General features: G+C 42.2%; 1 protein-coding gene across 1 annotated transcript in view; it reads right to left on the reverse strand.

The window, feature by feature from the left end:
• Positions 1-22,096, reverse strand: part of LOC119167989 (uncharacterized) — a 50,496-nt gene that overhangs the window by 2,457 nt on the left and 25,943 nt on the right. The window contains exon 4 of the mRNA XM_037419441.2: positions 184-288. Coding sequence (XP_037275338.1) covers positions 184-288 — 105 coding nt within the window. The remainder of the gene's footprint in view (positions 1-183; positions 289-22,096) is intronic.

The raw sequence follows: 22,096 nt of genomic DNA on the forward strand, positions 1-22,096 counted from the left end.
ACGGCAATAGAACTGACGATGTGCTGTAAAAACTCAAGATTGTCCAATAAACAGGCCTTAAAACATGGCAGCTACGTTGTAATAAATAATTAGTACTTATCAGTGGGAGTCTCCACTATGCTTTGTTGATTCAAGAGCCAGTTCCTTCTAGCTCCCGCTTTTAGAAAATTGATGTTTTCTTACCTGCGTCTCTGCTGGCCCATAGTTGCTGACGATATATTTTGAAGACACCGCAAGTACGATTCCTGTTAGTAACTAGTAGCTGCTCAACCATGAGTCCGACAACACCTACAAAAATGTACATTTGTAAGCATCATTACCAACTTCATCATGATCAGTCGGACTAGGCTCACAGAAAGACACAGGTAATACATGGATTCCTTTAACAGGCATTGCTCTAACACAGCCTAAATACTATGGTAAAAAATTGCACATTTCATCACGCAGTCTTTATCTCTTTCCATCAATGTGTTTACAATTGTGTACACCAACTTCAATAGCACGTCACGCATTGCGAGCTTGATCAAATACTTTGAAAATTTCTGTGCACATCTGTGAAGGCCTTCTGAACGGACAACTGGCATCATTTATCTTCATTATGCTCCATATAGCGGCAGATTATCAATTAGGTGGCTTCACTACCATGTTCGACGATTGTTCGCCGGGACGCGTTCAAGGACATTTGCGAAAAGTATTTTCTTTCTTCGCTCAAACAAACAAAATAAATTAAAGAAACTCTGTAGCACTTCTAACCTAATAGTGCATTGTTTTTATGCAAATGCTGTAGCTGGCTGGTGGCAGAATAAATAGACAGTTACATACTGAAAACATTAAATTACTAAATCTCACACAAAAGAACGCCTTGCTTTTTTTTCTTACTTGGAATCTAATACTAAGTGCTTGGAAAATATTCCGCGCAAATTGGATGCGTTTTTGACACCATGTAATATTTCTTGACTGAATGGGCTATGAACATACTTTTTATGCCATCAGTCGAACGTCCGTTCTTCGTAAAATGAAACATACATAGATTAGCATTGATTGACAACCTCAATGCATTCGGTTCAAGAGGTATGAAATATTAAAAGAGATCCACTAACTGTCCACGTTTGTCGTGTGATTACGTCTCCCAAAAATAGGACAATTACGCCATTGTGCTGCAAATACTGATAAAACGGTGAAGGTGGTGGCGTTTTTCTTCCCGCTTTCCGTCGTGCTCAACTACAATTAGGTAAAAGGTAAAAGAGCTACCCATTTATGTTTCACTTTTCCGTCCACCACACCACGACTTTTTTTCCCCATCAACTTGCTGTACCATACTTCGCAAGTTAATACAGTGCTTTACCCTGTCCATCCTCGTCACCATCCCATTACTCCTCCTTACCCTTACGTCGCTTATCGTACCTGTTAAATTTGTGAAATTCATAGACATGCTGTGAATCATGCTCTCAAATTTATTCTTTTAATCCTTTCCTCATCCACGCGTTCAGATCCCTTTGCCACCAGCAATAAATTCATATGGTGCCCAATATTGTTTGCACTCGGTAGTAGGGTTCTACAATTTCTGTGGCGCATACCTACAAAACTTCTCATTAAGGTGCTCGACAATAAGCGAAACGTTATTGAGCTCTTGCGTAATAGGTCGGCAACAAAACTGGAAGAGAGGGAACTGTTCAGTGGGTGAACTTTATAGCAGATAAGCACCATTGACTGATATGTGGGGTGTAACGTCCCAAAACCACCATATGATTATGAGAGACGCCGTAGTGGAGGGCTCCAGAAACTTCGACCACATTGGGTTCTTTAACGTGCACCCAAATCTGAGCACATGAGCCTACAACATTTCCGCCTCCATCGGAAATGCAGCTGCCGCAGCCGGGATTCGATCCCGCGACCGCAGAAAAGCACCAGCCACAAATAAACAGGAAAGGCGTACGTGACCGTATGGCTCACCGACATTCTAATAGAGCACCACTAATCATTGGAAGGCTTTGCCTGGATTTGTTCGTGCTTTAGCGATGATTGGTGTGTGACTGGGCTTGAAATCTGTTGTTATCGCCACTCGTGCCATAACTCATGAGCGGCTGCAGTATGTAAAAATAAATAGGTAACTTAATTATTTTTAAGACATGCCTGTCAATTCGCTAATTGGGCGAGTTGGTAATTTTTTATTACTTAAAATATGGGCGCATAGAGTGGATATAGACTAAATAGGACCAAGAACCACGCTGCTCCTTGTCTTACTTAGTCCCTGTACATGTTACCTGCTCGTTGTTTGAGTTTTTATGTTAGTTGAAAGACATCTTGTGCAACCTGGTGCTCAAACATGGTCGCTATAGTTAATATTTTAGTAAAACAATTTGTATATTTCTTACAATCAATATATTGAAATTTTATTTTACTTAATGTGCAGTACAGAGGTAGAATACGGTAGGTGTCCCTCCAGTGGTCGGAGAGAAACTTCTGCTGAAAATACAGTTAAATAGCGATAGTGAGTTTGCAATGTATTAAGAAAAGTTACAAGCGAACAACTGAAATGTATTAGAAAGGAGTTTCTAGAGGTATCACAACAGCAAACACTTCGTTTTTTATATCAGCGTTCAATCGACCACTTTAGGCACTAAGGCTTCCTAAATCGATCCCAAATATCTACTTGACGAAACATCATCTAGCCTGTCATAGCTTTCTAGGTGCCGCCTATATTCTGTGTACACAAGGTGTTAGGCGTAACTAAAACCAAATCTTAAAAAAAACGCTTAACTGAAACATTTCCTCTGAATAAAGCGCACTACATATGGTTTGATATGACGTGGCGCTCACTATGGCACATCTAAAATATGCCCATTTAGTCAACTAAGATTGATTGCGCAGCGATATTTAGAATATTTCTATGGCCAAGTCTGTTTCATAATATCGAAGAAGGCATTTCAGAACAAGCTTCTCTCCACATATTGTTTGCCTAGTGTTATTACATGTGAAGCATTTCTTAGCGAACTTCGGTGACTTTTAGCGTATCTATCTATCTATCTATCTATCTATCTATCTATCTATCTATCTATCTATCTATCTATCTATCTATCTATCTATCTATCTATCTATCTATCTATCTATCTATCAATCTATCTATCTATCTATCTATCAATCTATCTATCTATCTATCTATCTATCTATCTATCTATCTATCTATCTATCTATCTATCTATCTATCTACCTATCTATCTATCTATCTATCTATCTATCTATCTATCTATCCGTCTGTCTGCCTGTCTGCCTGTCTATCTATCTATCTATCTATCTATCTATCTATCTATCTATCTATCTATCTATCTATCTATGTATCCGTCTGTCTGCCTGTCTGCCTGTCTATCTATCTATCTATCTATCTATCTATCTGTCTGTCTGTCTGTCTGTCTGTCTGTCTGTCTGTCTGTCTGTCTGTCTGTCTGTCTGTCTGTCTGTCTGTCTAGCCACCTACGACTTTTAGCTCTCCTGACCCCTTTTGATACTGGTATCAATACCAAACTTGGTATGGCATAACATGACTGTATGAACAACATATTTGTCTAGACATAATGATTTTCACTTCATGGTCCTGCAGCTCTTGCGGTGGTTTCGTTCACATAGCTTGTTGCAAAACTGGTATGGTATGACATGATTGCATGTCGAACACAAGCGACAGATCCTGACATGAAAATATTGACATGCCTGTCATATAACAACATGACTACAGGCCACGCTCATGATGCGCTCGCGGCCGTTTCGCTAGCGTCACATATACCAAGTTTGGTATTATGGTATGTGAATGTTTGACGAAGGTATGTGACTGGTGCGAACATGATCATCATTACATGCGTGTCATGTGAGTACATGACTGTATGTCCCGATTAAGGAGCCAATACATTTCAATGTGACGCGGTGTGCGTGCTCGCCGGCGTTCATTTCATGGCGTCACGCCGGCGTTGCCACGTCAGGCTCCGGTCCTGCCATGTGTTCGCAATAGCGCGCCACGCTGTGTTGCTTAGACGCATGCGCGTTTCATCGTGTCGAGCGTCCCTCCTTCACGAAAAGAGGGAGACGCTGTGTTGTCTGGGTAACGCATCGGCCTGAAATGCAGCATGTCGCATTTCGCGCCAGTTTCCGTCGGGCCACGCCGACGGACGCCGGTCGCGCCCGGCGTCAGACTATAGAGTGCTGGCGTTTCGCTATTGTAGCGTCGCTGTACCCAGCGTGCACGCGCGTCGACGCTATATTGGAGTACGTTGGGCCTTTCATGATGCGCTCGCGGCCATTTTGCTAGCTTCACATATACCGAATTTTGTGTTACGTGACGTCAATGAATGACGAAATTTATTATTGGTGCAAACGTAATATTCCTCACACGCATGCCATGAAGAACATGGCAACATACCACGCTCATAGCGTGCTCGCGGGCGTTTTGTTAGCTCCACTTATACTAAATTTGGTATCACGTGACGGAATAGATGACGAAGGTAAAAGACACATCCAAACTTGATAATCATGACGCGAAAGTCATGTACGGCATCCTTTACTTCCACCTCGTAACGCTGTGCTGATTTTAAAGTGACATATGAACCTTCCTCATTCGTGCTTCCCATATTATGGATTCTCACTGCACGTGGGACCTGCCTATTTTTTAAGGCAATCAAAGAAATTCTACAAATTATGACCAGATAACACTCGCCATGTGCTACCGCAGAGAACTGCTCTCAAACGTGCTTCATGCGAAAGAAGTGCTGATTGTACCGTGGCAAAATGAGAGGGCATGGCTCTATGCATTGACTTCAATGTATTTCTGTAGTTTCGATGGCCGCACATGGCGAAGATAAGTCATCGTGCCGGGGAACGAACACCCTGACGTCCGGTGCACTGGTAGTTTTTTCGAATTGGGGTTCAGAGCGTTGTAGTACAGTAGTGTATGAGCACAGTGATTATTTTATTACCTCTTTGCGGAGAGTTCTTGATTGATATGTGGGGTTTAACGTCCCAAAACCACTATATGATTATGAGAGATGCCGTAGTGGAGGGCTCCGGAAATTTAGACCACCTGGGGTTCTTTAACGTGCACCCAAATCTGAGCACACGGGCCTACAACATTTCCGCCTCCATCGGAAATGCAGCCGCCGCAGCCGGGATTCGAACCCGCGCCCTGCGGGTCAGCAGCCGAGTACCTTAGCCACTAGACCACCGCGGCGGGGCTGCAGAGAGTTCTTACAAGCTCGGGACAAATCACCACGCACAAAGCCAATCCTTACAAAACATTTGCTCGGACGTTTTTGCGTGCTCTTTAGGGTGTGATGCAATGCATTCGGTTTTGAAGGCAGTCTCACTTATCCTGCACCTTTGCCCCTTCCTATTTTGCAGAATAAAATACAACGCATTACAATAAAACTTGTGGTGTTGCATTCGAAAAGCACAAAATGATCATGAGGGGTGCCCTAATGTAGGGCTCCGGAAATGTTGAATACTAGTTATTCTTGAATGCGCCCCGCAATCACGGGTCCTTAGCATTTCGTGTCGACTTAAATGCGGCTGCATCAGGCAGCACGTCATCGGGAGACCTTCAGATCTTTGCTCGACCACTGCTACCACTAGACCGACGAGGTGGATAATTAGGTGGAAAACAGCAAGAAACCATAACAAGGGCCACATATGGCACATGCATGCGATTGACGTTATATATTTGATTTAACCCGTTCTTTTGGTTGTTTGTACGACCAAAACTCTTCATAACTACTTACATGTGATGAATTGAAAAACACAGGTCTATTTTACTTTGAGGTACTTGTTAGACATCTTTAGGTGATTTTAAATTTCTTGAGAATTTATCAACCAAAAAACAGAACATTATTAACAAAAGGAACCAGCATAATTTCGAACAGTTTACTCAACAATCGACCACTTTCATTTTATAAATCAGGTTATAGAGAAATGATTGGAATGAAGCCCACTACTATACATAGCCATCATAGATTACGAGAAGGCGTTTGATTCAAGAAATATCAGCAGTCATGCAGACACTTTGGAATGAGGGCGTCGGCGAAGCATATATGAACAACCTGGAAGAAATCTACAAGGGATCAACTGCTAACACAGTGCACCATAAAGAAAGCGACAGAATATCAATCAAAAAGATTGTAAGACAGAGGGATACGATCTTCCCTATGGTATTTATCGCGTGCTTAAGGTTTTGAGAGGCCTAGAACGAGAGGAGATACGAATAAGTGTTAATGAAGAGCACCTTAGTAACTTGGACTTCTCCGCTAACTTTACATTGCTAAGTAATTCAGGGGACGAATTTCAACTCATAATTACTGAATTAGACAAGTTGAGCATAAAGGTAGGTCTTAAGATTATTCTGCAGAAAACGAAACTAATGTACAACAAGCTCGGAAAAGAACAGCGCCTCGATATAGGTAATAGTGCCCATGAAGTTTTAAAAGACAACGTCTACTCATAGGACTGCGGAGCCAACCTACGAATTTGAAGTAACTAGAAGAATAAACATGGCGCGAAGCATAGTCGGCAACCACTCTCAAATCATGACTGGTATATTGCCCCTATTCCTCAAGAGAAAGGTATGTAACAGCTGCAACTTGCCGGTACTTAGTTACCGAGCAGAAACCTGGCCGCCTTCAAAGAGAGTTCAGCTTGAAATTAGGACGACGCAGCGAGCGATGGAAACGGTGGATCAGGGAACTAACCTGCGTTAGGGATACTATAGTTGAAACCAAAAAGAAGAAATGGACATTGGCCCGGCATGCAGCGCGTAGACAGGATAACTACTGGTCATTAAAAGTAACTAACTGGATTCCCAGAGAAGGCAAGCGTACTAGGGGGATACACAATGTTAGGTGGGAAGATGAGAAAACGAAGTTTCTGGGCGTAGATTGGCAGCAGCAAGCACAGGACCGACTTGACTGGCGGAACAAAAGAGAGGGCTTTGTCCTGCAGTGGACGCAGTCAGGCTGATGATAATAAAACTTGTTTTGCTTTTTAGAAAACTAAAAGAAAAGCGGAGCTATGATAGCAACGATTGGAATAGCAGAAGTGTTTGCTCGGCTTTGCATTACTACAGTTCATGAATAATATTGCAGGAAGGGGATGATGAAATTTTCCTGTGAAATTATTCCTAAGCATTGTTTAAGTGGTCGAGGTGGCGGTGGGACAAGCGAACTTGTCACTTTTTTGAATAATTCATATTATATATAGGAAGCTGTATGCGCCCAATTAAGGCAACGGCTACTCCTTAGCACTTGATCGACTGTTGAACATAGATATTAAAGGAATAAAACAACAAGCCTGGGTGGAAGGCGCAGCACAGTCAACGCAAAAACATGGAGAGTAGCTTTTCAGAGCCTTTTCCTAACTCCTTGGGTGAGTGCTAGAAAAACACTTGCTGGGTACCTGCTGAAGTATTGATATATAGGTATTATATATTATATATAAATATTCATAATTTATCTATAGTAGGCTGGCCTTCACTTAGCCATCATTCGTCAATCTTCGGAGAAGCATGATATCTGCGATCTGTTTGCAAGGAATTTGTGTTGTATTCAGTGGCAAATGACAATGAAAAATTACATCTTGAAGTGGGTATGTGCCACAGTTATTAGCTGATAAAGAAAAAGTTTTCGTGATGTGTTGGAGCACTGGATGACCCACTGGTTACACGATTCACATTGTGCGATATCTGGTTGTTTTTTTTTTGCTGTTCTGAAATGCTTTAAATCTCATATTGACGTGATTTCTTTCCCGAAATCAAGCCTGGCTAAGGCAAGTTTTTGAACGAGTCTTAAGCACCAGCGCGGCTCAGTGGTAGAATAGTGGGCAGGTACGCAGTGAAGCTGTGTTCACATCTCACTATGTCACCACATGTGTTCACTGTTTTTATTTGAGTTTTTTTATTTTTTGCGATTTTGGTTACGGACACCGGCGGCGGTGGCGGAGAACTACAGCTTTGTGCGTCACCCTAATTGTGGTGTGATCTTATGAAAAAGCTTTCGCTGTGAAATAAAGAGTGCTATAGAGAAAATCGAGCGCCCTCGGACAGGCGTGTGCAAGAGCACACCTATACGCATGCATAAAACACAAAAAAAGAATAGGGAAATGTTCGAAAGTCAATGATCAATGTCCCTGATAATATGTCTGGTTAACATTCAATCCAACTTGTCTTCTTACGGGGACACTAAAAAGAAACAATCACTTGGTTTTTGACGACATAAGTAAACCAATATAGGTTAAATATGAAAGAAGAAAATCAAGGCTGATGCTTCAATTTTAAATTTCGCACCGAAGTATCCGCACGAGACGTCACAAATTTCGGAATTCATTTTTGGTATAACCGCGACATTGACCGCATAAAATTTTCTAAAACTTTGTATAATAGGTCTTTGTCCTAAACAGATGTACTCCATTTTTACTCTTAAGAACTACGTGGAACCTAATAGACGCTGTCAACAAATTCATGCCATATTTTTACTGTGAAACTCTCAAGGTGGCATCTCCAACCATATAGCTTTTTTGAGCGTTTGTTCGCTTACCAAGCACTGTCTGGCGAACACAGTGGAGTTTTGGGTTGGTTAAATTATAATTCGCTAATGCAAAAAACAATGTTCTATATAGTGTTTTTTGAGTGCCAATACTGATTTACTTAGTGCTAGTGTGACTATGCCTTACACACTGTACTGTAGTCTTCCCCCGTGTCCTTTATAAAAACGACGTATTTCTTGCGTAAACAATTCAATTCATTCACTCATCCCTGTAACAAGTTTCACTGTAGTATTCAATTCACCCTGAACTATTTTGCAAATGCTATTAGCTTTCTGGACCGAATAGTATTTAATAATGCAGGAAAAAGAAAGACGACGTTTCACACAAAACCAGTAAATCGTCAACAACACCTACTTCATAGTAGTTATCCAGGTCACACCACGAAAAGGGATATTTGCCAGACTAGTAAGAAGTCTAACAAGAATCTATAGCGACGATGGTGACTACGTTCACCACATAACATAAGTAAGCAAATAATAAGTAAAGATAATACCTGCAACGCGTCTCAAGGAAGGTCTGCAATGAAGCAGGTAAGGTAAATAAAACGTATGCTATTTAAGAGGGCCCCCGTAGGCTAATGAAACAAGCGGCAATCATTTCAACTTGAGTGTTCAAATTATCTCCAAACATAAATAATATCCGCCGTTACTGTTATCTGATACTGCCAAGTAATAAGTGCCTCAGAAAGGCCTTTCCCGAAGCACCAAAGATTGTGGATCGCCGCCATATGATCTCAAATGAGGGTCATGTTTCATGCACGCTAAAATAAACCCGCATTCTACAGCTCGTGTACCGCTTTGCTTACGTCCGTGATGTAAGCCTCTCCAATAGATTAAACACGGCGGTATAGCGAAATGCACAAGTGATTACGTTCGTTCAATAAAATGTAATTTTACCTACAATACTTGAATCTTCACCTACCTAATCGAAAATAATATTCTGACAAATGCTATATTGGGGAACTGGAATCGGTTGTTATTGTTAGATGAAACAAGCATCACACGTACGTGATTAAAAATATTACGAAAACAGTACAATAGCACTTTTTTGTTGCAGGTCAAAACCTACACGACGTCAAACATGATATACTCTAGTCAAACTTACACTTCGCAAGAAAAAAAAAATAGGTAGAGTCATACATTATAATCACATTGTCAGACGCACGATGCCAATGCAAGCGTGTAACACGCAACACCACTGCGATATTGTAAGTTTTGTTGTGAAGTCATAATACTGTATGTGTTTTATATATGTATGTATGTATGTATGTATGTATGTATGTATGTATGTATGTATGTATGTATGTATGTATGTATGTATGTATGTATGTATGTATGTATGTATGTATGTATGTATGTATGTATGTATGTGTTTGTAAGGCATGGATGCTGTTTTCACTGGATGTCCAAGCAGAGGGAGTTATCTTATATGTATTTCCATGCAGGCACATGACTCCGCAGTAATTGTTTAACACCTTCAAGGGTGCAAACTGGCTTGTCGCCAGAGGGACACGCCATGGCGGTTTTCGAAGACACCCTTCTGAAAAGGTGCTAGCTGAACACCCTACACGAAGGGTGTCCAGCAAAATAAAACGTGGGGTGTAGGGTGTTCTTATACTATAAGAATGGTGTGGAGCGCATTTGGCAAGCACACTCAAATCATGACAGGTAGACTGCCACTAACCCTCAAGAGTAAGGTATATAACAGCTGAATCTTGCCGGTACTTAGCTATGGAGCAGAAACCTGGAGACTTACAAAGAAGGTTCAGCTTAAATTGAAGACGATGCAGTGAGCAATGAAAAGAAAAATGGTAGGTGCGACGAGAGCAGAGTGGATTGGGGAATAAATGGGGTTAAGAATATCATAGTTGATATCATGAAGAGGAAATGGACATGGGCTGGGCTTGTAGAACGTAGACAGCGTAACCGCTGGTCATTAAGGGAAACTAACTGAATTCCCAGAAAAGGCAAGCGGTTTAGAGGTAGACAGAAGTTTAGGTGGGCAGATGAGATCAAGAAGTTTGTGGGTATCAATTGGCAGCAGCAAGCACAGGACCAAGTTGACTGGCGGATCATGGGAAAGGCCTTTGTCCTGCAGTAGATGTAGCCAGGCTGATGATGATGATGATAGTTTAACACCTTTCTAAAAGAGTGTTGGAAGGGTGTGTGCCATCTGCTACGTCGACTCTCACAGAACATTTGCAAAGGGTAATAAACGAAAAGATAATCTGTTAAGCGCACGTCCCAAAGCAGGCTAGTTGCATATATATATATATATATATATATATATATATATATATTTATTTATATGTATATATACATATATATATATATATATATATATATATATATATATATATATATATATATATATATATATATATATATATATATATATATATATACATAAAGTCAGAGGTTTGATTCCTGCTCAAGGCAGGTTATTTTTTCACCCTCTCTTCTTTCTTCTTATTTACAATCGATTTGTTCTAATAACTTGCCCTATACATACCTTGGCATTATTGTCTGTTATATCTCGACATATTGTGTCAAAACACGGAAAAACGAGCCCCTATGTACACACTTCTTTCCCCTATATATATATATATATATATATATATATATATATATATATATATATATATATATATATATATGTATGTATGTATGTATATATATATATGGCTACTTAAGTGCAATGCTATTACTCAAAGCATTTTTTGTAGAGCGGACTGTGCAAATTTAAACTGGCTTTTATGTTTATACAAATAAATACACACATATACAGTATTAAATAGCATGAGCATCTCGTGCGTATCTATTCAAGGCTCAGTGAGCTGAAACAGCAAGAGTGCTTGTATGTATAAGTGTGTAGATACACAAACACAATATATTAAACTCAAAGTAACCGTAGCAGTGCACATGGGTCATGCAGGATGCAGACATATACATGTTTCAGCAACTTGATTTGCAGTTTGTCTTGGCATCACGAAACAATGTGAGTTTAGCCTCACCTAGTTCATTTCGAACTTTCTAATAAAACACAAATAACAAAAATGCTTTGGTAGACATCGTTTCCAGTTATTCACAAGTTTTTTTTTCACATCTCCTTAAAGTAGATACATATTTGCGTCGGATAAATGTGAAGAATATGTACCACAACACAGGTTTTCTCTCAACTGCAAACAAAGAGAGTAATATAAAGACTCGGGCTGCGCAGACCGCTCTGCATGTGCTGGACACCCTGAGTCTGGTGCTTGCAGCTCTAAGGTAAAACCATAGTCAGCGAGGCACCGTCGTTTCGAGCGGAAGTCAAGAATGCATCTGTCTTTCAGTGGAACGCCAGAGGACTGAAGTCGCGCATGTCTGATTTTAGATAGTTTGTATTTGTGAACCGCTTCCCCACTATTGTGATTTGTGAACCCAACCTGTGTGCTTCAATCAAGCTGTCAGGATATGAGTACTTAATGTCCTCCACTCACAGAGACTGCAGCAAAGTTATTGTATTCATGCGCCATGACCTCACTTACGTTCACCACAGAGTCTCGCCTGATGAAGGGAATCAGTATGTGTGCCTTACTGTGAAGAAGGATAAGATGGCTTTCACGATTATCGGAGCTTACTTATCTCCATCAAGCCGCCTTGACTGCGAGCGCTTACGCGGTATTCTGACATTGACTCCAATGCCATTGGTGATCACTGGCGACTTTAATGCCCACCATTTCCTAAGGGGAAGCTCCAGGAACAACTCTAGAGGAAGAAAGTTGGTGTCCTTAGCCTCGGAGTACGAACTCTGTCTTTGTAACGATAGAAGCTCAACATATTTACGCGGATCAGCCTATAGCAGCTGTTTGGACCTTACATTGGTTTCTCGCTCACTTACCAGGAAATTGCACTGGTTTTCGGATCTGGAAACGTGGGGCAGCGACCATATACCAAGTTACCTGTGTATAGAAGGTTTCACCAGCTCCAAGTCCTCAAGAGGCCTCAAATACACCAATTGGCCGCAATTCAAAATGTTAATGGATGAGTGCTGTACTGACGGCTCATCATATAACCTAGAGGACTCGATGAAGGATGTCCTGCAGAATACCACGCATACACAATTGACTAGTCACAAGCGCACCGACTTCTACATCGAGCTTGATAAACTTCGCGCAATACGCCGTCGTGCAGAACGAAGGTACCGACGGACAAAGTGCATGGATGATTTGAGGCTGGCTAGACGCATTCGAAATAAAATGCAGCGGCACATGGATAAACTGCTAGGCGACGTTGGACAACCTTTTGCGAATCGTTGGATCCACGAAAGCCCCTATCACTGATATGGCGAACTGTCCGGGGTCTTAGCACAGCCTTGGGTCAGCGGCACCCGTTTGCATCTCTGGCACTTCACCTTCGACGCTGAGAGATTGACGTCGCAGAATCTTTCTGTAGAAGAATTGCCGGTGATTCCAATTTCACAATATTAAGAACGGGAACATTTGACAACCCACCGCCCACACTTGATCCCCGTATGGAATGCCAGTTCTCTATTGATGAAATAGAGACGGCACTGGCACTGTGCAGACGTTCTTCAGCACCCGGACCTGACGGCATTACCTATCTGACGGCCCTTTGTAATCTTGGAGACGAAGCTCGGAAGGCACTCTTACGCCTATATAACGACTCTTGACAGACTGGTACTGTTCCCCAGTCATGGAAGTCAAGTCGCCTCATTCCACTTCTAAAGGCTGGTAAATCTCTTTTAGATATTGCGTCATACCATCCTATCGCACTTGCCAGGTATGTGGGAAAAACGATGGAACGAATTATTCAAGCACGAATGGGGGGGTATTTAGAGCACTACGAAATCTACCCAGTATCCATGACCGGATTCAGGCGCGGCCATTCGTCAATCGACAACGTTGTTGATCTGGTGACATATGTTCAACACCAGAAAGCCTGTAAGAGACTGTGCGCTGCCCTGTTTCTAGACGTTCAGGGGGCTTACGACAATATCACCCATGAAGCCATCCTTAGTGCTTTGGAAACAGTAGATCTCGGTGGCAAGATATATATGTGGGTGTACGGCTACTTACAGTTGAGATCATTTTACGTGATGACAGCGAATGGCCCAACACCTGATTATTACAGCAGCCGAGGAGTTACTCAGGTAGGAGTGCTAAGCCCTACACTTTTCAACCTAACTCTCACTGTCGAGCAGCTACCTAGCACTGTAGAACTTTCTGTTTATGCTGATGACATCTGCATTTGGACATCAGGTGTGACAAGGCCTCAGCTTCGCCCTCGCCTTCAGAAGGCTGCTACAACGACGTCATGCTACCTTCGTAAACAAGGCCTCGAGGTGTCCTGCGGAAAATGTGCAGTGGTTGCGTTCACGCGGAAACCAATGTATGCTTACAGCATATCGAATAATGAAGAATACATATCATTTAGCAGAAGCCACAGGTTCTTGGGAGTCATAATAGATAGAAACCTGTCGTGGACTTCACACGTGAACTATGTGAGGAAGCGGCTGATCGGAACATGCCACATGTTCAAATTCCTTGCAGGAAAGAATTGGGGATCGCCCATACCATCCATGCTACAACTGTACAGAGTGCTGTTTATCGGATTCTTACGGTACAGCTTACCTGCAATATCTAAAACCGGCAAGACCAACCTGCGCGCGATTCAGAGCATTCAAGCCCAAGCACTTAAGATATGCCTTGGATTACCCCGCAGTGCTTCAACGGCTGAAACCATTGCAAGACGCATTATATTACTGAGACAATGCGCATGCACCTCAGGCATTATGCCAGGACCCCTTCTCACCACCTGGCGAGCCTAGCTGCTGAAAGGCGCCACACGACATACGGCACTATTGTCTACAAGCATCGTTCATCGTTTACTGAGACATATGCACCTGCATCAAAGCTACTGCTTCCTCCTTGAAGCTTGAACCGGCCGCGAGTTCACTTAATGATTCCAGGAATGAGGAGAAAATCGGACTTACCGACACATGCCCTGAAACAACTGAGTCTATTCCTACTGGAACAAAACTACAGTAACGACGTGCACATTTACATAGATGGCTCTACTACGCCGTCTAGTTCAGGTGGGGCAGTGGTTATACCATCACAAGGGGTAACTCGGTGTTTTAACACTTCACATGGGACATCGTCAACGACGGTAGAACTCGAGGCTCTGTGCAATGCACTGGACCTCATCAATTCAGAAGAAAGACCAGGTAAATGGGCTGTGATTTCTGACTCAAAACCAGCGTTACAGTGCCTGATATCAGTTCTCCGACGCGGATGCCACGACCAGTTGACCTACCAAACCGTGAAACTTCACCACCTTTTAATACAAAAAGGCCATGACATCGTCTTTCAGTGGTTACCTGGGCATTGTGGTATAGGCGGCAATGATTCTGCAGATCATGCTGCTCGCCCGTCACATAAAGAAGCGAACAGCGTTCCGATTCCGCTTTCAAGAGCGGATGCGGCGAGGCAGATTCGTCAACTGGCCCGCAGTCTCACACTGACTGAGTGGAACACACCAAGCGTAGGACGTACAAGACTGCACGAGCTCGAACCTTCACTACAGCTCCGGCCTCCACCCAGCCTACACCGACGTGCAGCTTCGCTTCTCTATCGCCTTTGGCTGAGAGTTGCTTTCACGAAAGCTTATACCACGTTAATTGGAATTACTGACAGTGCGGCATGCGATGTTTGTGGCACCGACGAAAATATCGAACACCTGTGGTGCCATTGTCCTCGATTTGCCTCAGATAAACAAGTACTTGCCAACGCAATGCAGCGACTGGATGATCGGCCTCTTTCTGTGCAGGTGCTATTACAGCAACGTCCACATGCCTCGACAGCCCACAAGGCAGTGAAAGCCCTGCTGTGTTTCCTGAGGAAGACAGGCTTGTGTGAACGCCTCTGAGATGCGGTAGACTTCTACAGGCTGCAGTGAAATTACTGTCAGTCTCTCTCTAACCTTTTTTTATTGTCCCTCTCTTCCCTCTTTTTCGTCTTTCTTGTCCGCTTCCCTAATCCCCCAGTGTAGGGTAGCCAACCGGATGTCTTTCTGGTTAACCTCCCTGCCTTCTCTATTTGTTGCTTCCTCCTCTTCCCGCAAACAAAGACATTTATTATGATATTTCATACATATTATCTTTTACACTACAGTATAGAGCATTTTGCAGACAATATTTGTACAAGTAATGTTCATCTGTCAGTGGCTAAAGAAAGATAAGAGTAACAGATCAGCCCTAACCCCATGAAGCTTCACCACATCATTAAAGTTTGAAATTTTAATTTTTCAGTCTTTGTTTAGGTAATAGGGACTGCATTCGTTTCTCAAACACGCACTCTTCACAACAAAATCAAAATGGTACCGACAGGTGGAAACACGTAGTCGAATAGTTAGGATGACCAGTACAAGTGGCTCAGATAGGCTGGCCGATGTTTCAATCGGAGGACCTATTTTCACCAAAGGCACCCTGTGATCCTTGGTATTTTAGATTTAAGGGGATTAGTAGAGACGTCATCTCCTGGTGGTGGCACGTGTCCCTGCTGGCGATCGTCGTCTGAAAGGAAAAACTTATAAAGCATATGAGTGCAATCTTGGCTTCATTTGAAGTTGGGTAGCAGTGATTTAAAATGTTCTTGAGGGTGGAGAAAAAAAGGAAAGAAAAAAGGAGAAAACACGAACAGTAGGAGTGGTGGGCTGCGGAGCAGTGGCCCCTACCGACAGAAAAACGGAAAGAGCTTGAAAGTTCGAAGCCTCGCGTTGAAAGTTCGATCTCGCGTCCGGCCACCAGAAAGGGTTGCTAACAATAGCGGCCTACGTTTGTCCTCGAACACCTAATAGAACAAAAACAGGGGAGAGAGAAGCAGGCGGCATACATTCAAATGCCAAGATGTCGAAGTTAAGCGATACTTGATGGTTTCGGAAGAGCACAAGTGTAATGCGGAAAGTCATTGGCAAACTACACTTTCAGTGTCGCCATAGGTGGCCCACTCTGCGGTATCGCCTCAAGAATTTGGCATCATGTTGGCAGAAAAAGGGGGAAATTGAGAATTCAAAGGTAATGATCAGCGACAAGAGAAACAGAAGAAGGAGAAATTTGTAAGTGGGGGTAGGAAGGACGTTAGCGTTAACAGACGAGGGGAAAAAAGAAGACGCTGAAAATTTTGTGGGTTGGCAATGACTTTAACAACGCACCGTTGCAGTGGTTTCTGAAACAAGGAAAGAGGAAAGAAAAGCGAGGTTTACAGGTTCTAAAAAAGAAGAACTTTGTAGGTGTATATTTATATATAAAATGAAAAAAATGAGAGAGAACGCTAGTAGCACGATATGCAGGTTAGGAGCGATTCCAAGTTATACCGGTGATGTCTATTCGTAGGTTGAACGTATCTTGTCTCTAGACACTGCCGCAACTATGCTATGGCTTTCAGGGATTCTAAACTGCCACGTGCTAAATTGATTACGGACGGGTGTAGAGACTCAAATTTGTGTGTCTATTATGATTTCATGTATTCCCTCTCGTAGTGACCAGAAATTATTTTGTAGAACGTAAAGCATTGCTTGGTCATTATTGTGGTCCAGTTGGTTGTGCTTCGTGTTTGCACGGTGGCCATTCAGTCCTACGTGAACTGGTTGCCAAGTTTCTCCTATGTATTGTTTTCTACAGGTGGTACACTGAAGACAGTATATTAGGTTGTTTGAAGTGCAGGTGAAGCTCACTGTGATCTTGTGAATCTAGTCAGATGTTGTTCTTTTAAAGGTGATAGTCGTTGTTGCGGACCTTTGACGCCAAAGTTTTGCTCTGTCTGTCTGTCTGTCTGTCTGTCTGTATACTTGTCTGTTCGTTAGCAGTAGTGATCCCCCTAAGGGCATCAACCGATACTTCAAACGGCCAACCGCTTACGCAGCGTGCACCATTATTCCTCATGTTTCAGCGCTCATACTTGGGCGATTGTCAGTAAAAGCAATTATTGCGCATATGTGAGGCACCAGAAGAATACGTCGATGTTTTGTATGTGTGCCTCTACACTAAAAAAGGCATACACAAGTTTTTTAAGGACCGTAACGTTTATCACGCTGCGCTGACAGAGCAACGCGATGCTCAAAAAGGCAAATGTTTCCAACGCTTTGCTAGGATGACACGGTGGTGGCACCTGCCTGTCGCTTTGCGTTCTGCTCCTTATCGTCTTCGAGTCAGGCACGTATCTTTCTCCGCGGGCGCTCAAGCCTTTCTTGGTTTTCGAGGATAACAGCCAAATGGCACTCGTGTCTAACGTGCCTCGATGCGCTCGTTGCCTTCGCTGCACGGACTGAGACTCTCTAACACAAAATACGCCAACTTTCTCGCGCAGAACATCAAATAAACGTTTTGTTCACTCTCTCCACATGCAAGACTATCGTGTTTCGAAGACATTCACAGTGAAACATGCAGATGCCTGGCCAATGTTTATGTTGGTAGCTGGTTGTATATGTTGGCAGGTGGAGCATCTGGGCCGGCTACAGGGACCTGACGTTGTCCTAGTCTTTTTTAAGGTTTTGCGACAAGAAGCATGTCTTTATTGTTAGCGTTGCAAACACCATGTACCACGCGTTGCGAACTCACGCAAAACCTAAAGCAAACACTCGGACAACGCCTAGTCCCAGTCACATCGAGCTTCATGTGCACTTCAAACAACATAATATACCGTCTTGAGTGTCCCACCTGTAGAAAATATTATATAGACAAAACAGAGCTACAAATTCACGTAAGACTTAACGGCCACCATGCGGACGCAAAGCACAATTCACCAAAAGCAGTAGCCGGTCACCTCAACCAACAGGACACCAATTTCTACCAAGCCAAGCTTTACGTATTATTTACATCCTACAAAGTAATTTCCGGTCACCACGAGAGAGGAAATACATGTATTAATATTTATTACACAAATTCAAGTTCCTACACCTATCAGGAATCCTAAAACACGGGGCAATCGGGAACCATTAAAAGTCATAGCATAACTGCGGCAGTATTTAGAGACAAGAAACGTTCAAACTTGAAATAGGCATTACCAGTATTACATGAAACTGCTTCAAGCCTACGTATTGTACTTTTACTGTTCTATCTCCTTTACAAAATTAACGTATAAGTATGCATATATAAACTACGAAGTTTTCATTTTTAGAACCTTTCAAACAATGCTTTCATTACTCTTTTATCCCTTTAAAAACAACTCCTACCGCGCATCGGTAAAGTCATTGCGAACTCACAATGTTCTCAGCATTTCCTTTTTTTCCCTTCGTTTGTCAACGCTAACGCCGCACGTACCCCCAACCCACGTTTTTTCCATTTTTTCTTTCTTTTTGTTTCTTTCTTCGTTGCTCAGTTCATTTGAATTCTCAATTTCCCGTTTTCACTGCCAACATGCCGCCGAATTCTCAAGGCGATTCCGCTGAGCGGGCCACATATGAGTATACTGAAAGCATATATTGGCCAATGACCTTCCCCAATAGACACGCGCTCTTCCGAACCCATCCGGAATTACTTACCTTCAACTTCTTGGCATTTAAAATAACGCCGCCTGCTTCTCTCTTCGCCCTTTTTTGTAACCGCTTTCTTGTTATGCGGCCCATTTAGAGGTGTTCGAGATCAGGCGTAAGCCACTATCGTCGGCAACTCTGTCTGGTGGCCGGACGCGGGGAGAATCTGCCGGCTTAGAACTTTCGAGATCTTCCTTTTTTTTTTCGTGTCTGTAGCGGCCACCGCTTTGCAGCACAATGCTCCTATTTTGCGTGTTTTCTAGTTATTTTTTTCTCATTCCTATTTTTTTCTCCACTGTCCGAGAACATTTTGAATTACTGCAAACCGACCTAAAATGAAGCGAGGACTGCACTCCTCTGATTTATAGTATTTTTTTTCTTTTCAGACGGCAATGGCCAACAAGGACGCGCACCACCACCAGGAGGTGGCGTCTATACTAAACCCCTCAACACCAACACGGCGCCTTCGACGAAGATAGGTCCTCCTATCGAAACGTCAGCTAGCCTATATGAGGCTCTTCCATAGATTAGCCTGAATATGCTACTCTTCAGAACAGTAATTTCTGATCCCAAGGCAGTTTTCAAGGTACTCAAAACACCACGGGCTACCTAGTTAGGCTCTGCACACGCAAATTAGTTGTCTGATGTACGATATGAAGTGTATATTATAATTACTTATTGCGTTCTACATGCTAGTAACAAGCAGCCTTACACAGTATCAAAATTGATAATAAATGCACAACCTACTCAGGATACATGCAACAATCAATAAATATTGCATAAAAATAGGAATGTGATAAAAAACACCACCACAAGCTATGCAGAGCTGCAAAAACTTATCTTGATAAAATATTAAACATTGCAGTAAGTTAGGAATGCAAAAAAATGCAGCACCAGCACACTAGCAGAGATACCCGGTAGGCACTAACATGCATCATGGAAGAAAAACTACAACCCACAACCAGTATACCCTTTATGTAGCCCTGGAACTCTGAAATGAAGGCTGCGGAATCAAACCCTGACTGTGGTGGCCGCGATTTCTATCAAGAAGGAAATGCTTGACACCTGTGTGCTTAGACGTGGGTGCATTTAAAAAAAAAGTGGTCAAAATTTCTGATGCCCTCCACTACAGTATCCCTCATAATTGTATTGCGGTTTCAACACGGTAACTCAGTAAATATAATTTTCAATACAGTTGTGGTGAAATAAAGCAAGTAGATATTATTATGTAATAAAAAAATGGCATATCCCATGTTCAGTGGAAATTGATGATATGCGAAACATGAATGAGAAATGCTCATGTCACTTTAAATGAGCACAACGTCAGCACAACAAATCAGCACAAAATCGGAGCAAGCGCACCGTGTCACGTCGAAATATATTGGCAGCTTGAATGTGGCATGTATTCATATTTTTACATGACACGCATCTCAAAATTATGTTTGCATCAGTCACATACCTTCGTATGTATTGGCGTCACGTAATACCGAATTTTGCATATGCGAAGCGAGCGAAACGGCCGCGAGCACATCATGTTGTTTCATGACACGCATCTCATGTTTATCATGTTTCCACCAGTATCATACCTTCGTCATCGATTCACGTCTCGTAATACCAAATTTGGTATAAGTGAAGCTAGCCAAACGGTCGCCAGCGCATCATGAGCGTGGCATGTAGTCATGTTGTTACAAGATATATATCTTATGATTAACATGTTTGCCCCAGTCACATACCTTCTTCATGCATTCATGTACTGTATTACGAAATTTGGTGCATGTGACGCTAGCGAAACGGCTGCGAGCGCATCATGAGCGTGGCATGTAGTCATGTTACATGACACGCATATCATGATTGTTATGTTAGGGTCTGTCCATTGTGTTCGCCATGGAATCATGCTGTACGATACCAGTTAGGCAACATGCCACGTGAACGAAACCAGCGCAAGAGATGCTGGACGGCAAAATGTAAATCATGACATTCATGACATACATGTTATGACTAGTAAAATGTGTTCTTCATACAGTCATGTTATGCCATACCAAGTTTGTTGTCGATACTATTACCAAAACGGCCAGGAGAGTTAAAAGTCGTAGGTGGCTAGATAGATAGATAGATAAATAGATAGATAGATAGATAGATAGATAGATAGATAGATAGATAGATAGATAGATAGATAGATAGATAGATAGATAGATAGATAGATAGATACGCTCAATTTTGCAGAAGTTCGCTAAGAAATGTTTTGTATTTGAAAATTCACCATTTAACGCCCCAATCCAAGGACTCACGTTACAGTATTCTACTTTGCCTTCTATCAGTTATCAGTAACAAGGTTAGCATGAGTATGTATCACTGTAAAATATCCCATATGGAAGGTATTGGCAAAGTTAGGTATAATTAAGTACGACAGTAGGAAACCACTTGATTGCGCTTATAAAATGAACTTCTCAAAGACAATGAAATAACTAGTATTACAAAAACGTATCAAAATTCAATGTTCAGTGAAGGTTACAGTGGAGATAAAATGATTTTTGTACGATTTGTTTATCACCACATGAAAAGTGCTTTTTTAAATGGCCAGTTGCGCATAAGGCATCAATTAAAACGTGACATGCGAGTCTGGCGGGCAAGTGGTACCACTGACACATTCATAAATGTGCTGACTTGTAGAATTGAAATGCATCCTTAAGAACACAGAAAAAACAATTTGGCAGACTGTGTTCAGGGGGACAAAAATTAAGCAAATCATGCGGTCATAAGCCCAATCAACTAAAAATATTGAAATTTTAGTAACTGAAATAAGTGGGTATGTCTGCATTGAAAAGTTGGAGGCAGTCGTATTTCTACACAGTCATACATGAAATTTTTTTTAATTATCTTCTTGGTCCTAGATATCCCGTTCCGAAATTGAATTTTGCTTTTCATGATCCTGCATGCAAGGCATACTAGAACTCTTACAAGTGAACTTATGTAGAAATGTGACTGGCTCA

This window comes from Rhipicephalus microplus, chromosome 6 (genome assembly GCF_043290135.1).
Source record: "Rhipicephalus microplus isolate Deutch F79 chromosome 6, USDA_Rmic, whole genome shotgun sequence".
NCBI lineage: Eukaryota > Metazoa > Arthropoda > Arachnida > Ixodida > Ixodidae > Rhipicephalus > Rhipicephalus microplus.